This window comes from Kogia breviceps, chromosome 5 (assembly GCF_026419965.1).
Source record: "Kogia breviceps isolate mKogBre1 chromosome 5, mKogBre1 haplotype 1, whole genome shotgun sequence".
Lineage (NCBI taxonomy): Eukaryota > Metazoa > Chordata > Mammalia > Artiodactyla > Physeteridae > Kogia > Kogia breviceps.
In genome coordinates, this window is record NC_081314.1 from 39475747 (window position 1) to 39493527 (window position 17781).

The 17781-nt window shown below is 43.0% G+C and overlaps 1 protein-coding gene across 3 annotated transcripts in view; it reads right to left on the bottom strand.

The window, feature by feature from the left end:
* Nucleotides 1–17169, bottom strand: part of NGLY1 (N-glycanase 1) — a 59337-nt gene extending 42168 nt beyond the window's left edge. For all 3 annotated transcript variants that reach the window (XM_059065574.2, XM_067033891.1, XM_059065575.2), the window contains exons 1-3: nucleotides 16843–17169; nucleotides 9624–9738; nucleotides 4626–4871 (exon numbers count right to left, since the gene is read on the bottom strand). In XM_059065574.2, the coding sequence (XP_058921557.1) occupies nucleotides 4626–4871; nucleotides 9624–9738; nucleotides 16843–16973 (492 nt within the window). In that variant the 5' untranslated portion in view covers nucleotides 16974–17169. The remainder of the gene's footprint in view (nucleotides 1–4625; nucleotides 4872–9623; nucleotides 9739–16842) is intronic.
* Nucleotides 17170–17781: the final 612 nt, after the last annotated feature.

Here is a 17781-nt window from a genome sequence, read left to right on the forward strand (position 1 = left end):
TAATTTCAATAATATAATCTCAAATGATAATTCTTTTAAACAGATACATATATAGTCATACACACAATGGGCAATAATTTCTAGCATGTTGATGCAAAGTCCTCAACAACTTCAAACACATTCTAAAAGCAGTCACATATCAAATAAAAGCATACATTTAGACTATCTGTGCAATAACTGCCAAAGACTTATTTTAAGCAAATCATACTTCAGAGTCACATGCTTTCAACCTAGATAAAGTTGCAAAATTGGAAACAATGCTTCTAACATTCTGAGGCTCAGTCTTTGAAAAACTGTCTTTGCTGTTTTGAACCTGCTTTTGTAAGGCAAAGGGCATAAAAATATATAAAGGGTTATCGGAAGTTATTTCATATAAGAACACTAAATACTCAGCATGTATAAACAGCAAATTTAAGAAATCAGTTTGGTCATTAGGAAAACACAAATTAAAGCCACAATGAGATACTACTTAACATCGACTAAACTGGCTATAATAAAAAAGACATTAACAATTATCAATGAGAATATTGAGAAATCGGAACCTTCACACTCTGCTGGTTAGAATATAAAAAGGTGCAACAGCTCTGGAAAACAGCTTGCAATTTCTTAAAGCAATAAACATAAACCTGTCATACAACCCAGTGGTTCCACTTCTAGGAATCTACCCAAGAGAAATGAAAACATCTGCCCACAAAAAGCCTGGTATGTGGACATTCACAGCAGCATTGTCCATAACAGGCAAACATGGCAAACCCAAATGTCTGCCATGGAATGCTATTCAGCAATAAAAAGGAAAAAAATACGAATACATCCTGCAATATGGATAAACCTCAAAAAACATACAAAGTAAAAGAAGCCAGAAGCAAAAGACTAGTAGTGTATCATTCATTTACATAAAATATCCAGAAAAAGCAGCAAAATAAATTTCTAACTACATCACCGTTTATTGAGCACTGGTATATTCCAGTACTTTATATCTTAAGGGAAAAACTTACCGGCAACTTCAACATCAATGACTATCACCTTGTCTTATATTTCCAAATTTTACTTGATACAGTTTCAACCAAAGAAATATATTAGTTGTGACACTCAACAGTGCTCAGGATTTGTCTAGTTTATATGTAGTTACATGCTTTGTTAATCTCTCTCCTGCTGCTTTACTTGGCCCATTTTAATTCTCAGTTAGTATCACCACTCAAAATGAGAAAGGGAGAACATAATTGTCAAACTCTGTAATACAGCAATTAATGGTGATAAAAGCTTAAATAACAAAATACTGTTTAAAAATGTGTACTTCAGTGATCCACGGAACCAGGATTTGGCTATAAAAAACAAGATTCGTTCTAATTTCTCCCAACTCCCTTAAGTAATACAGAAAAAGATACTTTGTCCCAGGGACTCGAGAAGCAAGAGTTAATACACAGTAGCCTTCTAAGAGCATATGTGTTTGCGAAAGTTTGTTTTCTTCTAAACTCTAAATTCATTTTGACAATAGAAAGACAATTTGTTTTTAGTGTAGTATCCAGGCCCTTTCTGGTAAGTAATTAAAGACCTCAAACTATAACTGAGGGGCTTCCCTGGTGGTGCAGTGGTTAAGAATCCACCTGCCAACGCAGGGGACATGGGTTTCAGCCCTGGTCTGGGAAGATCTCACATGCCACAGAGCAACTAAGCCGGTGCGCCACAACTACTGAGCCTGCGCTCTAGAGCCCATGAGCCACAACTAATGAGCCCACGTGCCACAACTACTGAAGCCCACACACTTAGAGCTCATGCTCCACAATGAGAAGCCACCTCAATGAGAAGCCCACGCACTGCAAAGAAGAGCATGCCCCACTCACAACTAGAGAAAGCCCATATGCAGCAACGAAGACCCAACGCAGCCAAAAATAAATTAATTAATTAAAAAAAATTAAAACAAAATCTATAACTGAATTGCAAGGTTAGGAATTAAATTTTTTTTAAAAAAAAGGAAAGAGGTTAAAGAAAATTCAGAAAATCTGAATGGATTTTCTGAGCCAGAACACTAAAAAAAATTCTACTTAGTCCAGCAAAGAGCTATTTTGTAAAATAAAATGGTTTCCTGCATTATGCTTTTCCGTAAGACTGGTTAGTACTGTGCATTTTAAACTGTAACATTGAGATTCAACAAAAGATAAAGCAAGGAATCTTAAAAGGTATATTCTAACACTTTAATTAGAAGACTCATAAGAAAAGGTGCTAAAAATCAAGAAAGAGGTTCAATATGCTTCTCTATCTGTATCAGCCTTTTTAAAATAAATTATTTATTTTACTTATTTTTGGCTGCGTTGGGTCTTCGTTGCTGCACACGGGCTATCTCTAGCTGGGGTGAGTGGGGACTACTCTTTGTTGTGGCGTGTGGGCTTCTCATTGTGGTGGCTTCTCTTGCTGCGGAGCACGGGCTCTAGGTGCATGGGCTTCAGCAGCTGTGGCATGTGGGTTTCTGTAGGTGTGGATTGCAGGCTCAGTAGTTGTGGCTCGTGGGCTCCAGAGGACAGGCTCAGTAGTTGTGGCGCACGGGCTTAGTTGCTACACGGCATGTGGGATCTTCCCAGACCAGGGCTTGAACCCGTGTCCCCTGCATTGGCAGGCGGATTCTTAACCACTGCACCACCAGGGAAGCTCCTGTATCAGCCTTAACTGCAAAACTGATGAAGACCTGTTACCCTGAGCTGTAATGACATGCTTTAATCCTGTATACATGAGTCCTGTATAAGGTATGTTAACACATACTCATAGAAGTATGTAACTCATAAGTAAATAGACACTTATTGGGTTATGCATTCAACATTTTATCACTGGTAAGATGTACAATCAAAAAAGAGTGGAAACCAGTGTCCTAAGGACCGGACTGGCTAGGGTTACTATTCTGTCCCAACAGAGTTAAGTAGTCCCACTTTTCTGTTACTCTGTGGTAACTTTGTTCTGAATGAAGCAGATGAGATACTTTACAGAAAGAATTACTGTTACCAAGAGCAAACCTTTAAGTCCTTTACAGTTTATTAAGCTTTCACATATGCTCTTATCTGATGCCCATGGCCACTTAATATCGTTACTAGTTGATCCAATAGTATCCAGTAACAGTTTCTTGGAAGCATTCATAAACAATAGCTGTATTTATTATTAGTATAAACAAACATTAGCTGTGAAGCTAATCAGAGGAGAAATATTTTAAAGACTTAAAGGTTAACCTAAGTCAACTGAAGCACAAAAAAATATGTTTTAGAAGAGTTAACCCTCCACAAAAAAAGTTGGGAAACCACTCATCAAGAATTATTATTCAGGGGCTTCCCTGCACTCTAGAGCCCACGAGCCACAACTACTGAAGCCTGCGTGCCACAACTACTGAAGTCCACGTGCCATAACTACTTAAGCCCTCAAGCCACAACTACTGAAGCCTGCGTGCCACAACTACTGAAGCCTGTGCTCCACAACAAGAGAAGCCACCACAATGAGAAGCCTCTGCACCACAAGTAAGAGTAGCCCCCGTTCTCCACAACTAGAGAAAGCCCGCGTGCAGCAATGAAGACCCAATGCAGCCAATAAGTAAATGAATGAGTAAATAAATAAATAAGAATTATTACTCAAAAGGACAGTAACTCTCTTCCCCTGCCAGCCCCTACCACCTTCAATTCTTTATTTTTTAAAGACAAGCTTAGGGTATTCTCAGCCTACACTAAGGAATGACTGACCATCATCTGACTACCAGGGAGGTTAGGTTAAAGACTCTCCAATTATTCAGCTGGAGAAAATTAAGGGTAGATGTAACAACTGACTCTAGATGTAGAGTTCCAGTGTATGGAGGAGAGCAACAGGTGTTTCACCAAAATTAAAAGAGGATATGAGTTTAAGGTGCCTACTGATAAAATTACTATAGAAAAACCATGAAAATTTTTCTGACAGTGAAAATTTAGAAGTAAAATGCTTAAGGACCTTTATTAAAAGGGATTTTTTTTGTAAACAGGATGATTTCCTATTAAATAAGTATAATTTAAGTATATATCATTTAAGTATTTAAGTATACTGAGAATGCCTGTAAGACATCAGTAATTTGACTTCAGTTCTTCAGAAGTATATATGTGTATGCTAGCACCACTATCAGTAAATTAATGATTATTTACCTTAAGCCTAAAGAAGCCGATTTTTTATTGAATTGAGGTGTTGATGAATTAATAATTCCATGGTAGACAGCAGCAGGTATTACATCAGAAGTGTCAAAGCAATAGAGGAAATCTTACTTGATGGCCACATATCTGTCTAGCAAGTCCTTTACTTTTTCTAGGTTAAAGACATACGCTAATCTGTGCAACTGGTTTAAGTGCCACGGCAACAGGTATTTACAAATGATAAATTAAATAAAACCCCGGCTGCCTCAGAAACAATAAGCCACAAGTTAAGATTTAGAAGTCCAAATAAAAGACAGCCATTTCCCCACTTTTGTTACAGATCTGACAATTTTTTAAAAGAGCTCAGGAAATTTGAACGTATTAGAACTATAAGAACCAAGAATGACTGAGACAAATTCTGGAATAAGTCCTATTTTAAAGCTTTTGCTATATCAACACTGAAAGGAGCAGTCAAGGAAGGTTTAATTCTAACATTACCATTGGAGCAGATGGTGGATTTGCTGACTGCCCTTCACTGTTCCCCGGATGCTGGGTTAACCCATTAGGACTGGAAGGCTGTGCCGTAGGAAGCTGGGTGCTGGCTGCAAGTTGCTGAGATAATTCTGCTTTGTGGCTCTTATCTGATCCATCCAATCTGCTACTTCTCTCTATGGCAATCAGGTCACGAATTTTTTGCAGCTGCTCCACTGAAGCTTTTTTAGGAAAGATAAGATGGGTTTCTCCCTGGAATTTATAAAATTAGGGAAAATTTTAACCTTTGCTTTATACTGACAGTCATTCTTACACAGTATATATAAAATGGAGCCAATACTACAGAACACATCATATTTTAACAATCTTTTTCTTTTCTTACCGTTTTGGCACTTTAAAAAAAATACAGGCAGAAGTATACCAGAAAATTAAGAAAATACGTCTCCTTGTTAGCATAAAATGTTTAGCCTGTTTTACTGGTTCAAAAGACCTTCAGAAAAATACTTTATCTTTTAGAAATACTGTAATGAGTCAGAAAGCCTCCTAAGAGATGCAAAAATGCACATTCCTATCTTCTCTGCAATAGTATATGATACAATTACTCTCCACGAAATTCCCTATGAAATCATGATACTATAGATACAGCCATTCAAAATGATCACTGGTCACATAAAACCAGTAAAAAGTTATATAACAACCTTTGAATCTTCTAAATTCAAGTCTTTAAGAATAGCTACATGGGGCTTCCCTGGTGGCAGAGTGGTTGAGAATCCGCCTGCCGATGCAGGGGTCACGGGTTCGTGCCCTGGTCCGGGAAGATCCCACATGCCGCGGAGCGGCTGGGCTCGTGAGCCATGGCCGCTGAGCCTGCGCGTCCGGAGCCTGTGCTCCGCAACGGGAGAGGCCACGACAGTGAGAGGCCCGTGTACCACAAAAAAAAAAAAAAAAAAAAAAAAAAAAGAATAGCTACATGATTAGAAGTCTGTGTATGGAGTTCACTAATTCTTCCAAGATAACAAAAATTACATCCTGAGGGTCAATTCAAAACTATGGATTGCTATTTAGTAATACAAAGGTGGTCCAAACAAAAACAAAACCATCAAACAATAAAAATCTGATTCTTTAAGAAGTGATTCATTTAATGAATTCACATAATATAATCAGAGTGCACTGAGGCACCATAAACATTACAACAAAGCTCACAGTGTAAAATAATAGTAAATTACAAAACAAACAAAAAAGTGAAATGAAAATATATTCCATCAAGGTTTAAGGTGTTGAGAAGCAACAGTGTTAAAACAGTAATTCCACCAACTGCAAATGAGATAACACAGTTGTTATAATATGCAGTGGACCAACCTGTAGATTGTGAGCATTTCAATTCAACTCCACAAATAAGAATGACCTTATTTCCCTGGTGAGGGCAGATCTACAGGAAACAACTGACCAAGACATTATTCCACAATGACATGAAAATCAATTACACGTGAATCCTTTTGAAAACGCTGGGAGAGGCCAGCAATCTCCATGTATTACTCAAAACAGCTGTAAAAAAGACTACTACCATTTACTGCATGTATGTGTTTCTAGGTACTGTGCTAAAAAGCACTTTACCCACATTATCTGAAGAGTTCTTACAACCATCTTGAAAGGTAGGTATTGGGTTTATCCCCACTTTTCATACGGAAACATGAAGGCTCAGAGAAGTTAAATAACCTGCCTTACATTACCAACGTCAGAGCAAGGATTCAAACTGCATGACCTTAATCGCTATGCTATAACTGATTCCACCTGAGACTGAACGGAGATCAAAACCCACAAGCCTGTACAAATAGCTTGAAGGGTTGAGCAAAAAGCATTTCTACAGTTGTGATGATTACATACATGATGATTGGCACAAAGTGGAACACAGTGAATTTTCCAACAGGAGAAAAGGAACCACCTCCTATCTATGACGAGCTCTGGGAAGAGAAACCAGACTCCTGGTTTAAAACCAAGCATGGAGGCCTCTGATCTCACACTGTGGGTGGAGCAGCACTGAGGAAGGCACACGACACCATGGCCAGAGATGGGAGAGCCTGACAGCCATGTGGATCTGTCTGGTCCACACCTCAGAGAGGGCCCCGGTGAGACAGAGGCTGCTGCCTTCCCTTCCATCTTTTCAGGACCAGTCCTAAAAGGATGTATGATTATGATTGAAGTTTCTGTATGAAAAAGTTTAATCGACAGCACTGTATTTTCATAAGAGGACAAAACTACAGGCTTAAGGTACTAGACCCAATAACATTTTAAGAAACCAACAAGGATTCTAGTATTTAACAAAATCTATGCTTCTCAACGCATTCTTGGTAAGACAATTCTCATTGCCAGATGTGAGTCAACCCCGTCCCTGCTCGCTAAATGCTGGTGACATCTTCCAGTCACCAAGACAACCAAAACTACGGCCCTCGATGCCCCATCCTCCTCGAGGGTGGGTGCAGCTCCCAGCAAGAACTACTCCACTAAGCCAGCCTAATGGGTCACACGACCATTTGAATCCCAATCTTTCTCAACCTCCTCCTCAGAATTTTCATAAACAAGAATGCAGCCTCAGGGACAAGTGGGCACAAATGTGTCCAGGATTTTAATGTGCAACTGCAAACTTCAGGATAGGTCTCGGATTCCTGCTTTATCTCAAAGCCCACCAAGTTTCTTTCCAGTGGTAGCGTTCAGTCTCAGCTCTGTTGGCTAACACTGATAAAACATTTACTTCCTACAGTGTGAAGTCCAAAGCCAGCTAGAAACTCTAAGTATAAATTAGTCTTAAAGCATGATCATCTTTTCTGAAATTGTGACTCTACTTGCATCAAATACTACTGCAAGTCTCAATCTGGTTTGTTACCTGGCACTGGCATGACCAGCTTACAAGTTTGCCTGGGACTGAGGGGTTTTCTGCGGGGCTGGACTTTCACTGTTAAAACCAGGACAGTCCCCGGCAAACTAGAGAGGTTGGTCATCCCTCTTGGCACTCAAGTTTTGCTGAATGAAAGATAAATATGATTCCACTGAATCTGTGCCACTTCAACAATGAGAAACTGAAACACTTCAACAGTCTCCAGTTGTCATTTACTTAATCTTCCTGTCATCTGACTCTCAAAAATCTGCATTTCCTTGAACAAATTCATCAATGTTCTCAATTTTCCCCATCTATAGTTTTAAATTCTTTATGTTCAGATGTCTGTGAGCAACTACAAGCAGATGACACCATAATTTATACCTCCACCCTGGCCTCTCCTTTTGAATCATCAAAGACTCATATATCCAACTCTCTACTTGACACCTCTACCTGAATATTTAACAGTATATCAGTTATAATTATCCAAAAGACGGGCCATTTTTTCTCCCCTGATACCTGCTACTCTCCAAGATTTTTCAACCTTGATGAATGGAACTCCCATCCACTCAGCTGCTCAAAGCAAAACCCAGACGTCACCCTGATTCCTTCCTTTCCCTTCCATTCCACATCGAGTTCATCGGCAAGTCCCACAGACTGCTTCAAAAAGGAATCCTGGACCCCACTACTCCCCCATCGCCACTGCTGTCGGTCTTTAATTCCACAAATATTTACTGGGTGCCTGCCTGCTCTGCTCCTTTCCCAGCAGCCAGCACACAGGGAGCAACACACACGAAGCCTGTCCTCACGGCACCTAGACAAACCACTCCCATTTCTCATTGAGACTAACGTGATAAGCTTTATAACTGGCCTCCCTGCTTTACCCCTTGCCTCCATCCAGAACATCCAGAACATTCTCTTTACAACAGCTAGAGTGATCTTCAAAAATACTCTTCCCTGCTTAGAGCCTTTCAGTGGCTTCCCATCCCACTTGTCATAAAGTCCAATCTTTGCCACAGTTCCCAAAACCCCAGGCCTGGCTCCGTGGCCACTTTCTGGGCCAAGGCTACTCCTGCTAGAGATCCTCCACACGTGTGGATCTTTGTGCCTGAAAACCCCTCACCTGAGAGCGTCAGGTATTTGAATGGCTTCTCATCACTCAGGTCCCAGTTCAAGCATGGTCTCCTCGGGGGCCTCCCCCGAGCGCTCGTCCTTACGTAGCCGCCCATCACTACAGTTGCTTATGAGGTTCTTCCCAGGCCTTATTTTCTTCTTTGTGCTCATCTTCGTTTTCACACCTACTGTCTGTCTAACCTACAGGAATGCAAGCTCCACGTGAGATGGGATCTCTTACCTAACTATTTAACCACTACATTCCCAAGGCCCGAAACAGCATCAGGGGAGGGAAGCGGAGAGGCAGGGAAGAAAGTACGTCCCAGAGCAACTCAGCATATATCCTTAACAGCTGCTACGGTCTTGCCAGTTGACTGCTACTGACTGCTAGGCCTCTAGAACCTGCCTGGACTTCTCTCGGTATTCCATAAACTAGAAATGGTTAAGCATATATGCATAAAGAAAACTCATCATCTTGAAAGCTACTTTCATTGTGTCATAAAATTAAACTATGCCACAAGATTCCACAACGGAAACACCAAGCTTTTCTTTTGACCTAAAAACAAAAAAACCCACTGAGATTCTTTTCTCCTGTCACAGAAGGGAACCCTTATGTATGGCAACTAAACTCAACTTTTCTGTTTTTACTCTTTTCATTTCTTACTGGAGACAGGTGGTTGGACCCCCATCAGCAATTCATGTTTGCTCACATCGCAGGTTTTTGCTAAAAGTCTAAAGTGAACCACAATTTAGTCCTTGGGTTGCATGTCTGACCTCCCTATTCTAAAGGACTGAGATTGTAAGAATTCTCCCTGTGGCAGAGTTGTTATATTTTACTGTGAATTTAAAGCATATTGACTGTGACTTTTCAATGTAGAGTAAGTGAAGAAATACCTAGTTGCATAGTTTTCCAAAATAAATCAATCAATAAAAATATTCTTATTTAGAAATTATCTATCAACACTATAATGAATGCTCTGTACATGAACTGCAGAGAAGAAAACCGTGAATATACTTACCTCTTCAAAGCCCATTTCAAATAAACATTCAACAGCTCCTCTGACAGGCAAGAGTCTAGTAGAAAAAGTTGTGTTTCCAATCCGGATAGATCTATATTTATCATCATTAGGGTTTCTGATTAAAAAAAAAAAAAGTCTGATTATATATAACAATTTACATTTTTCACCATGTTTTTGCATTCTTTTTCACATTTTATACTGGCTATACGCCTACGAGGTAGCAGAGTTCCCAGCTTTAAAGAAAGAGGATGCACAGTCTGGAAAGACAGACTGATTTTGTGATTTTTACCTCGTACACACTTACTGCAACATTATTGTTTAACTTCACAGCTGATAATATCAATGCTGCCATAAGGGAAACCCATGCGACATTCTATTTCTGTGCTGTTAAAACTAGAGACCTTTATGAGTTTTTAGGTTGCTAAGAAAAAATTCCATGCAAGCTCCAGACAGGGGCAGAAGGTTTTGCCTGTTTTCTTCTGATGGATCTCAGTCATCGAGAATAGCGCCTGATGGACATGTAGATGGTGGTTAATAAATATTTGTGAAACGAATGAATAAAAGAAACTAAGAAGCTATATACAAATGAATCACAGCTCCTTAAAGACTTTACTTCGACAAACATGAACCTAGGTACATGTTTACGGTCACCTGATTTTTCTTTCTTCCCGAGACCAATGGTTGTTTTTACTATAATCTCTGTTTCAGCTAAAGATGTATTTTTGTCACAAGCAACTATGGTAATAAAATACAATGAAGATATGAATTTCTTTTACGATGATTAAGATTTTGAATAGTACACATGAGATGAGACCAGCGCATGAAAAATCTTTGATTTGAGATTTGTAATAATGTTGATAAATCAGAAAGGCTGTAAAAAAAAAAATCAGAAAGAAAATAAAAGGTTAAAGATAATCAAGGTATTATACTCAAAAGGCCTTCTGAACTTAATTCAGGATTATAAGCAGGTTTCATATCTGATACTGACGCCCTTAAAATGGCAGTGGCTTCCATCAGTATGGCATTAAGAAAGACTGAGGCTGTCTCAGGGGTCCACAGAAGCAGTGCTGAGGCTATCAGCCTGGGGTCTGGGATGATGGGGTGGCCAAGTGCTGGCAAATGACCAAACACCTTTGTCCTAAACTTACACATGTTCTCTAGATATTGTGATATAAAAACCAAAACAGGGATTGTTAACTGTGGAAGGTTCAACAAATTTCACATTTGTTTTCCATCAAGCAGTTCCTGTTGCCAAACTGTCATAAAAACTACATAAAACTTTTTTAAACCTCTTTTCTTTAATTTCAAAAATTACACAAGTTTATTACAGAATATTCAGAGACAAAAGCTTCAAAATAGTGTTACTTAAAATGTCCAGATTGGTGCTGATCTGTAAACTCTTTGCTTTTCATCCATGAGGAGTACAGAAATTGAAAGTACTCAGTAATTATTACAGCAATTTGACACTGCCATGAAATTTTCATTGCATTTTACAAAAGTTATAGGTTCACAAAGGACTGGAAATTTAAAATACTGTTCTTTACTGCAGTTCATTTGAAAATCACAGATAACTGAGAAACACAAAGAGAAATAGATGCCTTACTCTTTTATTCTGTGTATCAGATCAGGGTTTCTAAACCTTGGCAATACTGACCTTTGGCTTTTGCTGTGAGGGCTGCCCTGGGCACAGTGAAATGTTTACGTCCCTGGCTTCTATACCACACTACATCATAAACGTGCCCCTCTTTCTTACCACTTAAACATTAAACAGTGAACAATCCTATCTTTACCAAAGCTAGTTACAGGTAAATGAGGCATCTTTTCGCGACACCCAACACACTCCACAGGGTGATAAACACATCAGTACCACCAAGATGGTATATCCCACTGGTGCAGAACTGCTTGAGCTATCTTAGTCTGTTTTTTCCCAAGAGTTTCCAGATTTCTACATAATCAAAGTCTTTCACTGGGCTTAATTTTCTAATTTTTCATCCCTTTTTCACACTAAAAAATTCTTATAAAACTTACATGAGCTGTTCTGATATAGCTTATTATTTTGAGACATGTTTCAAAGGATTGAAGCAGCTTCTCTGCTACAGGTTTTGTATAGCTTAGATTTTCCTCTCTAGTTTCTAATGAACAATGTTCTATCTTTGTACAACATCCATAGACCTCACATATCATTTATGTGTTTTTCTCACTCAACGTATATTGCAAATAAAAATTTGAAAAATGGCAGTAACATCCAGGTACCCAAATCCCAGCTTCCTCTTTTTTTTTTTTCCTCTTTTTAAATGTGCTGAGCAGGACTTCCCTGGTGGCGCAGTGGTTAAGAATCCACCTGCCATTGCAGGGGACATGGGTTCGAGCCCTGGTCCAGGAAGATCCCACATGCCGCAGAGCAACTAAGCCCGTGCGCCACAACTACTGAGCCTGCGCTCCAGAGCCCGTGAGCCACAACTACTGAGCCCATGTGCCACAACTACTGAAGCCCACGTGCCTAGAGCCCGTGCTCTGCAACAAGAGAAGCCACCGCAGTGAGAAGCCTGCGCACCGCAATGAAGAGCAGCCCCCGCCCGCTGCAGCTAGAGAAAGCCCGCGCACAACAACAAAGACCCAATGCAGCCATAAATAAATGAATGAATGAGTGAATGAATGAGTTGAGCAGACCAGCCATAGTCTTGAGCACAGACTGATGTGAAAGTCAGCCCCTGAAGCCCTCAAAGGCTTACAGAAGTTGGCCCCAGGGCCATCAGACCTCGGATCCATCAGCTCCCATTTCCTGCCTGCCCTTGGAGAAGTGCCATACAAACACTCCTGAACCTCTCGCTTCACAGCATCAGCCTGGAGTGGCCACTCTCCTCGAGCCCATTACTACTCTAAGTATCCTGCGGCGTCTGAAGTACCCCTATGGACCTTTAGTTGAGTTTAGGTTTTTTTGTTTGTTTGTTTTTGCGGTACGCGGGCCTCTCACTGTTGTGGCCTCTCCCGTTGCGGAGCACAGGCTCTGGACGCGCAGGCTCAGCGGCCATGGCTCACGGGCCCAGCCGCTCCCCGGCATGTGGGATCTTCCCGGACCGGTGCACGAACCTGTGTCCCCTGCATTGGCCGGCAGACTCTCAACCACTGCGCCACCAGGGAAGCCCCTGGACCTTTAGTTTTGATCTTCTTCTTCCACTAATTTAATTTTCTCTGCAGACTTTTCTCAAATATTTTTTGCTATAACTCTGATTTTTTTTTTCCTATCTCTGGTGACAATTAACTATTTCTACGACTTTATTTATTATTTATCTTGCTTGTTAGCAATTATCTTGCACCTGAGCTTGAGATTTCTTTTTCTGGTGGTTGGATGATGATGTTGAATGAATGAGGTTTGAAAGGGCAGCAAAACTTCCTAAACCTCACTCAACCATCACTTTGAACACTTTGGTGCCTTCCCAGGTGTCTTACCCACAGATAGACAAACTGTTTCATTTACAAAAAATTAGCCTGTGTATTTACAACTGAATAGTAGGAAAAACTCCCGCTTTGCACCTCAAAAGTCATAATTTACCATATTTCTAAGATTTTACATGTTAATAATAAGCCTCCCACTGAATCACAGCACTCCTTTTCTCAGAAAAGGAAAGCTTAAATGTTTCTATTTCAGTAATGCTGGGAATTAAATATATCTGAGCATTCACTAGCTCTCTTCCTCTTTAGAATGCATAATCCCAGAAAGAGTTCTCACAAATGGAAATTTAGTACATGAGTGCATCCTATAACCTTGCATTGTTATTACTGATAACAAAAGTTGGTTTGTAGGTCATCTGAAAAACGATTTCTAGTCCTTCTGAAAATTTGTTAGTGTGACTTACACGCAAAATTTTCAAAAACATCTCTCTGCCTTTAGAACATCTGGGAAGCATCTCTGGCTCTAATTCCACCATTCTCTGCAGCTGACAACAAGGGAAACATGTGCACGTAACTTAGCTTAACATGAAAAACTGAATGAGACTAACAAACAACACATGTGCCATGTTCTTTATTTCTTTCTATCTTTTGCAACAATCTTATAATGTAGGTATTGTTCGTTCCTTTTAAAAATGAGGAAACTGAAGCCCAGTTTACATACACTCTTAGGAAATGGTTGACTGGGACTTAAACCCACTGGTTCGATTACAAATACTCTCCACCATACAAGTTGTCAACAAACTCACCCATCCTCAGTTGACCACCTTGCTCAGTTTCTCCAGGTGTCAGTAGTAACCCAGATGAGCAATCTCAAGTTATTTCAGGTACAGTATTTTGTCTCCTCCCGTTACCAGCTCTACCTCTGGCACTCAGTCATCAAGGACTGCCATTCCCTGACTACAGTTCTTCTCTCTGTTCCATCCACAGTTATGCTTATGTTCTGCAGTAGCTTCATAAATGAAACCCATGCCTTGTGTCTTCTCGCATCATTATTCCACGTGAATCTCTCATTATGATTCTTTTTTTTTTTTTTTTTTGCGGTACGCGGCCTCTCACTGTTGTGGCCTCTCCCGTTGCGGAGCACAGGCTCCGGACGTGCAGGCTCAGCGGCCATGGCTCACGGGCCCAGCCACTCCATGGCATGTGGGATCTTCCCGGACCGGGGCACGAACCCGTGTCCCCTGTATCGGCAGGCGGACTCGCAACCACTGCGCCACCAGGGAAGCCCTAAGCTTCTCTTTTGAGTCTAGAAACTACAATCACTTTCTGTTGCCTATCATGTCAAATATATGTTCTCTTACCAAACCTTTGTTCTCAGAACTGTTCCACACTAGGTCATCCAGCTATCTCCTCACATAAACACGTAAGTGCTTAAAGATCGTCTTGGAATTAATTGTTCTCTAGGTTTTATGCTGTGGCTATTTCCCATACCTGTGTCCTTCTGCCAGACATATTTATTTTCTTTGAAGGAAGAAACCACTTTCCATTTTTGGCCCTTCCCAATCACACCCAGCGCAGTTCATAACCAGTAACTGTGTGCAGTTTGCAAAGGAAATTAGTGGGAAATCAAATATTGTTTTTTAAAGAATGAATGAAGCACGTTTTCTAGGGAACCCACATGGAATTCCAGTAAAACTACTGCAGATTTTTGAAAGGTAGATGCTGAGGACAGCTGATTTTTATCTAAAAGTCAGTGAACTGAAAAAAGGGTTCAAACCCATGGTATATTGTGCCTGCAAATTAGTATATACTTCATTCTATAATTTCATTAGCTTTATGAGCCTTAGTTGGGGAATAGGATCAACATCATCTGAAGCAGAAATTTCAAACTTAACCCAAGGTATTATTTTCACCAGTGTATGGTGACAAATACCGCTGTTAACAACAACAATAAAAAAACTGCAAATGAAATTCTCATTTCGGCACTCACCCTATAAAATACTATGTCAGATCCTGAGGTAGGAGCAAAGGATATCAAGACAACATCCCTTATCTCTCATGCTAAAGGAGTTCCTAAAACAGCAAAAGAAACTATGGTTTCCTCTATTCTCAAATAAGTTAGATTAGCCTGTCTATAATGCAGTGTAGCTACGGGATCAAGAAGAGGTCTGGGGGCGTTTCCGTTAAGAGGCAAGCAAATCACTGGACTGGGGTGAGGTTTTTTTTCCCCCCTCTGAAGACCAAATGAATTTGAACTGTAAGAATGAGGGCAAGAACTAATACTAATACTTAAGACAAACTAAAAAGGGTAGTTTTTCATACCATCTCCACGTATATGAGTTCCAGACTCCTAATTCCCTTTTTGGATAAAAAAACTTTTTAGGATAAGAAACATAAGACATAGTAGAGACTATAACATACACTGACAGCATGCCAGGTTTCTTCTATGAGTTTGGTAAACACTCATAATGATGATTATGATGCAAAAGACTTCCTTCCTAAAAATACCTTGATCTCAGCATTAGTGGTTTCCCTGGATTGAAAGCAGAAGTGAATCCTCATTACAAGGGCAACTCCCTTTTCTGAAGAATGGGGTTTTAAATAGTTTTGGTGGCTTTCCAGATGGGAGGTGCTAGCTGACGGCCTCTGGAGAACTCTGCCTCCGAGTTCACTGTACAGAATCCTCTGGCGTCCTTGCGCTCTGAAGAGCTGTCAGACCTCCCAGGGCTGAGAAGGTGAGCTGAGAGGGTGTCACAGAGGAGGAAGGCAGCCCCCATATAGGTCTCAACTGTGCAGCTGTGCACAGTGCACAAGCTGCATCCCTCTCTGCATCTGGCACACAACAAAGGCTCAATATGTTCTTCTTTCAATTCACTTTTGAAATCATTAATGTTGCCTATATGAGCCATATTAAAACTGCCATGGGTTAAGACACTGCACTTGTAACTAATGTCTCCAAAACTGGCTCACGTGAAATCTATGACCTTGACACTGAGAAGTATCTCCTTTTAGACTTCAGGCCAATACATCCACCCCTTAGAAAAGCAAGCGCACCAGGGTCTGGGGGGCGGGGGTCATAGCCTATATGATCACGGCGCCCTGATAAACGAGCTAACAGCACTAAGGCGGCGGCACATGGGGCTCCTTTTCCCTCCCCCCCACATCCCGTCCCTCAGGACACCACATCATTTTATCTAAGAGTGGAGGGACGTAATGCTTCAAAATGACTAATCAAACTTACTCCCCAATTCCCGAAATCTGTAAGGTTCCTTAGAGGTCTAGAAGTGTGCTCAGAGGAAAAGGAAACAAACTACTCTTAGCCAAGGTTATCCTCACGAACACCACGGTAGTGTTAGGCTCTCGTATTAGGATATTCACAAAACGCTGGGAAGAAAACATCTTGTCCGTGGCTAACTTCTGAGAAGCCCTATGGCAACTGAAGGCACCTGGTGGGTAAAACGCACGCATTGGGGATGAAACGCTGTAGCCGCTCCTGTCCTGACACGTAAGACGGTTCAACCGCCTGACCGAGGCCAGAGCCCGGGGCGCGCCTTCCCCTCCTCCGCCCCGCGCGTCCCGGGACCCGGCTCGCCCTGGGCTCCGCAACAGCAGGTGTCAGGTCACAGGTGCAGAAACTCCCTCCGCTCCGGCGGGGCTGGGCCGGGCGGGTCTCCAGGCCCCTGGCGGGCGGCCCCAGCTCCCCCCACCCCCGCCCCCCCGAGCGGGAGCCAGGCCCGGGGCCCTCCCGGCCTCCGCGCCCCCGGGGCCGGCCGGGCGCCCCCAAACACGGCCTCGCGGGCGCCGCGCCCCGCCCACGGCCCCGCACCTGAGGATGTTGTCCGCGTAGGTGAGCAGCAGCTTGGAGGCCTCCAGGAAGGTCTCCGGGGTGTTCTGACAGAGCTCGGCCACCGCCGGGGACGCGGACCCACAGGAACTGCCCAGAGCCGCCGCCGCCATGCTCGAGCGCGCGGCCGTGCCCCCCCCCCGCCACCGCACCGCGTGCGCTCTGAGCAGGCGCCTCAGCTAGCCGCGCTCTGCGGCCGGCCGTGGGGCGGGGGCTGGCCTCCAGGGGCGGGGGCCCGGCCAAGAGGGAAGGGGCTGGTCTCCAGCGGCCAGGGCCCGGCCGAGAGGGAAGGGGCTGGTCTCCAGGGGCGGGGCCCGGCCGAGAGGGAGGGGACTGGTCTCCAGGGGCGGGGCCCGGCCGAGAGGGAAGGGGGCTGGTCTCCAGGGGCGGGGGCTAGTTTCCAGGGTAGGGGGGCAGGGCTCGTTGGGCGGGGTGTGGTCTCCAGTGGACGTGGGGGTTTCCAAGGGGGGCGGGGTCTGGTACCCTGGGCTGGGGACTCGGCGCGGGGGGAGGGCGGGGGCTGGCCTCCAGGGGGCGGGGACTAGTATCCGGGACCGGTGAGGTTCGTCTGGGAGGAGCTGGGGGCTGTTTGGGGCCGTTGGGGGCTTGGGCCGACAGGGGCCTGGGTGTCAGGGCCTGGGGGCTTCGATCAGGCGGGGGTGTGTCTTGGTCGTCCGGACCGAGGGGCTTTGCCTATGTGTGTCTGGTGGTCGGGGCCGCGGGGTGAGGTGGAGGGGCGGGGGTTTCGCGCAGGGGTAGGGGTTGCTGGCTGGTGCATTGCAGGAACCCAGGTTCCTCGGCGCCCCGGGGCCGGCCTCAATAGATCCAGCCAGACAGTGGGGAAATCCCCTATATTCCAACCACCCCTTTGCCCCCAGATGTAACTATTATACAGCTTCCTTCTCGCAGATGGTCAGGCCT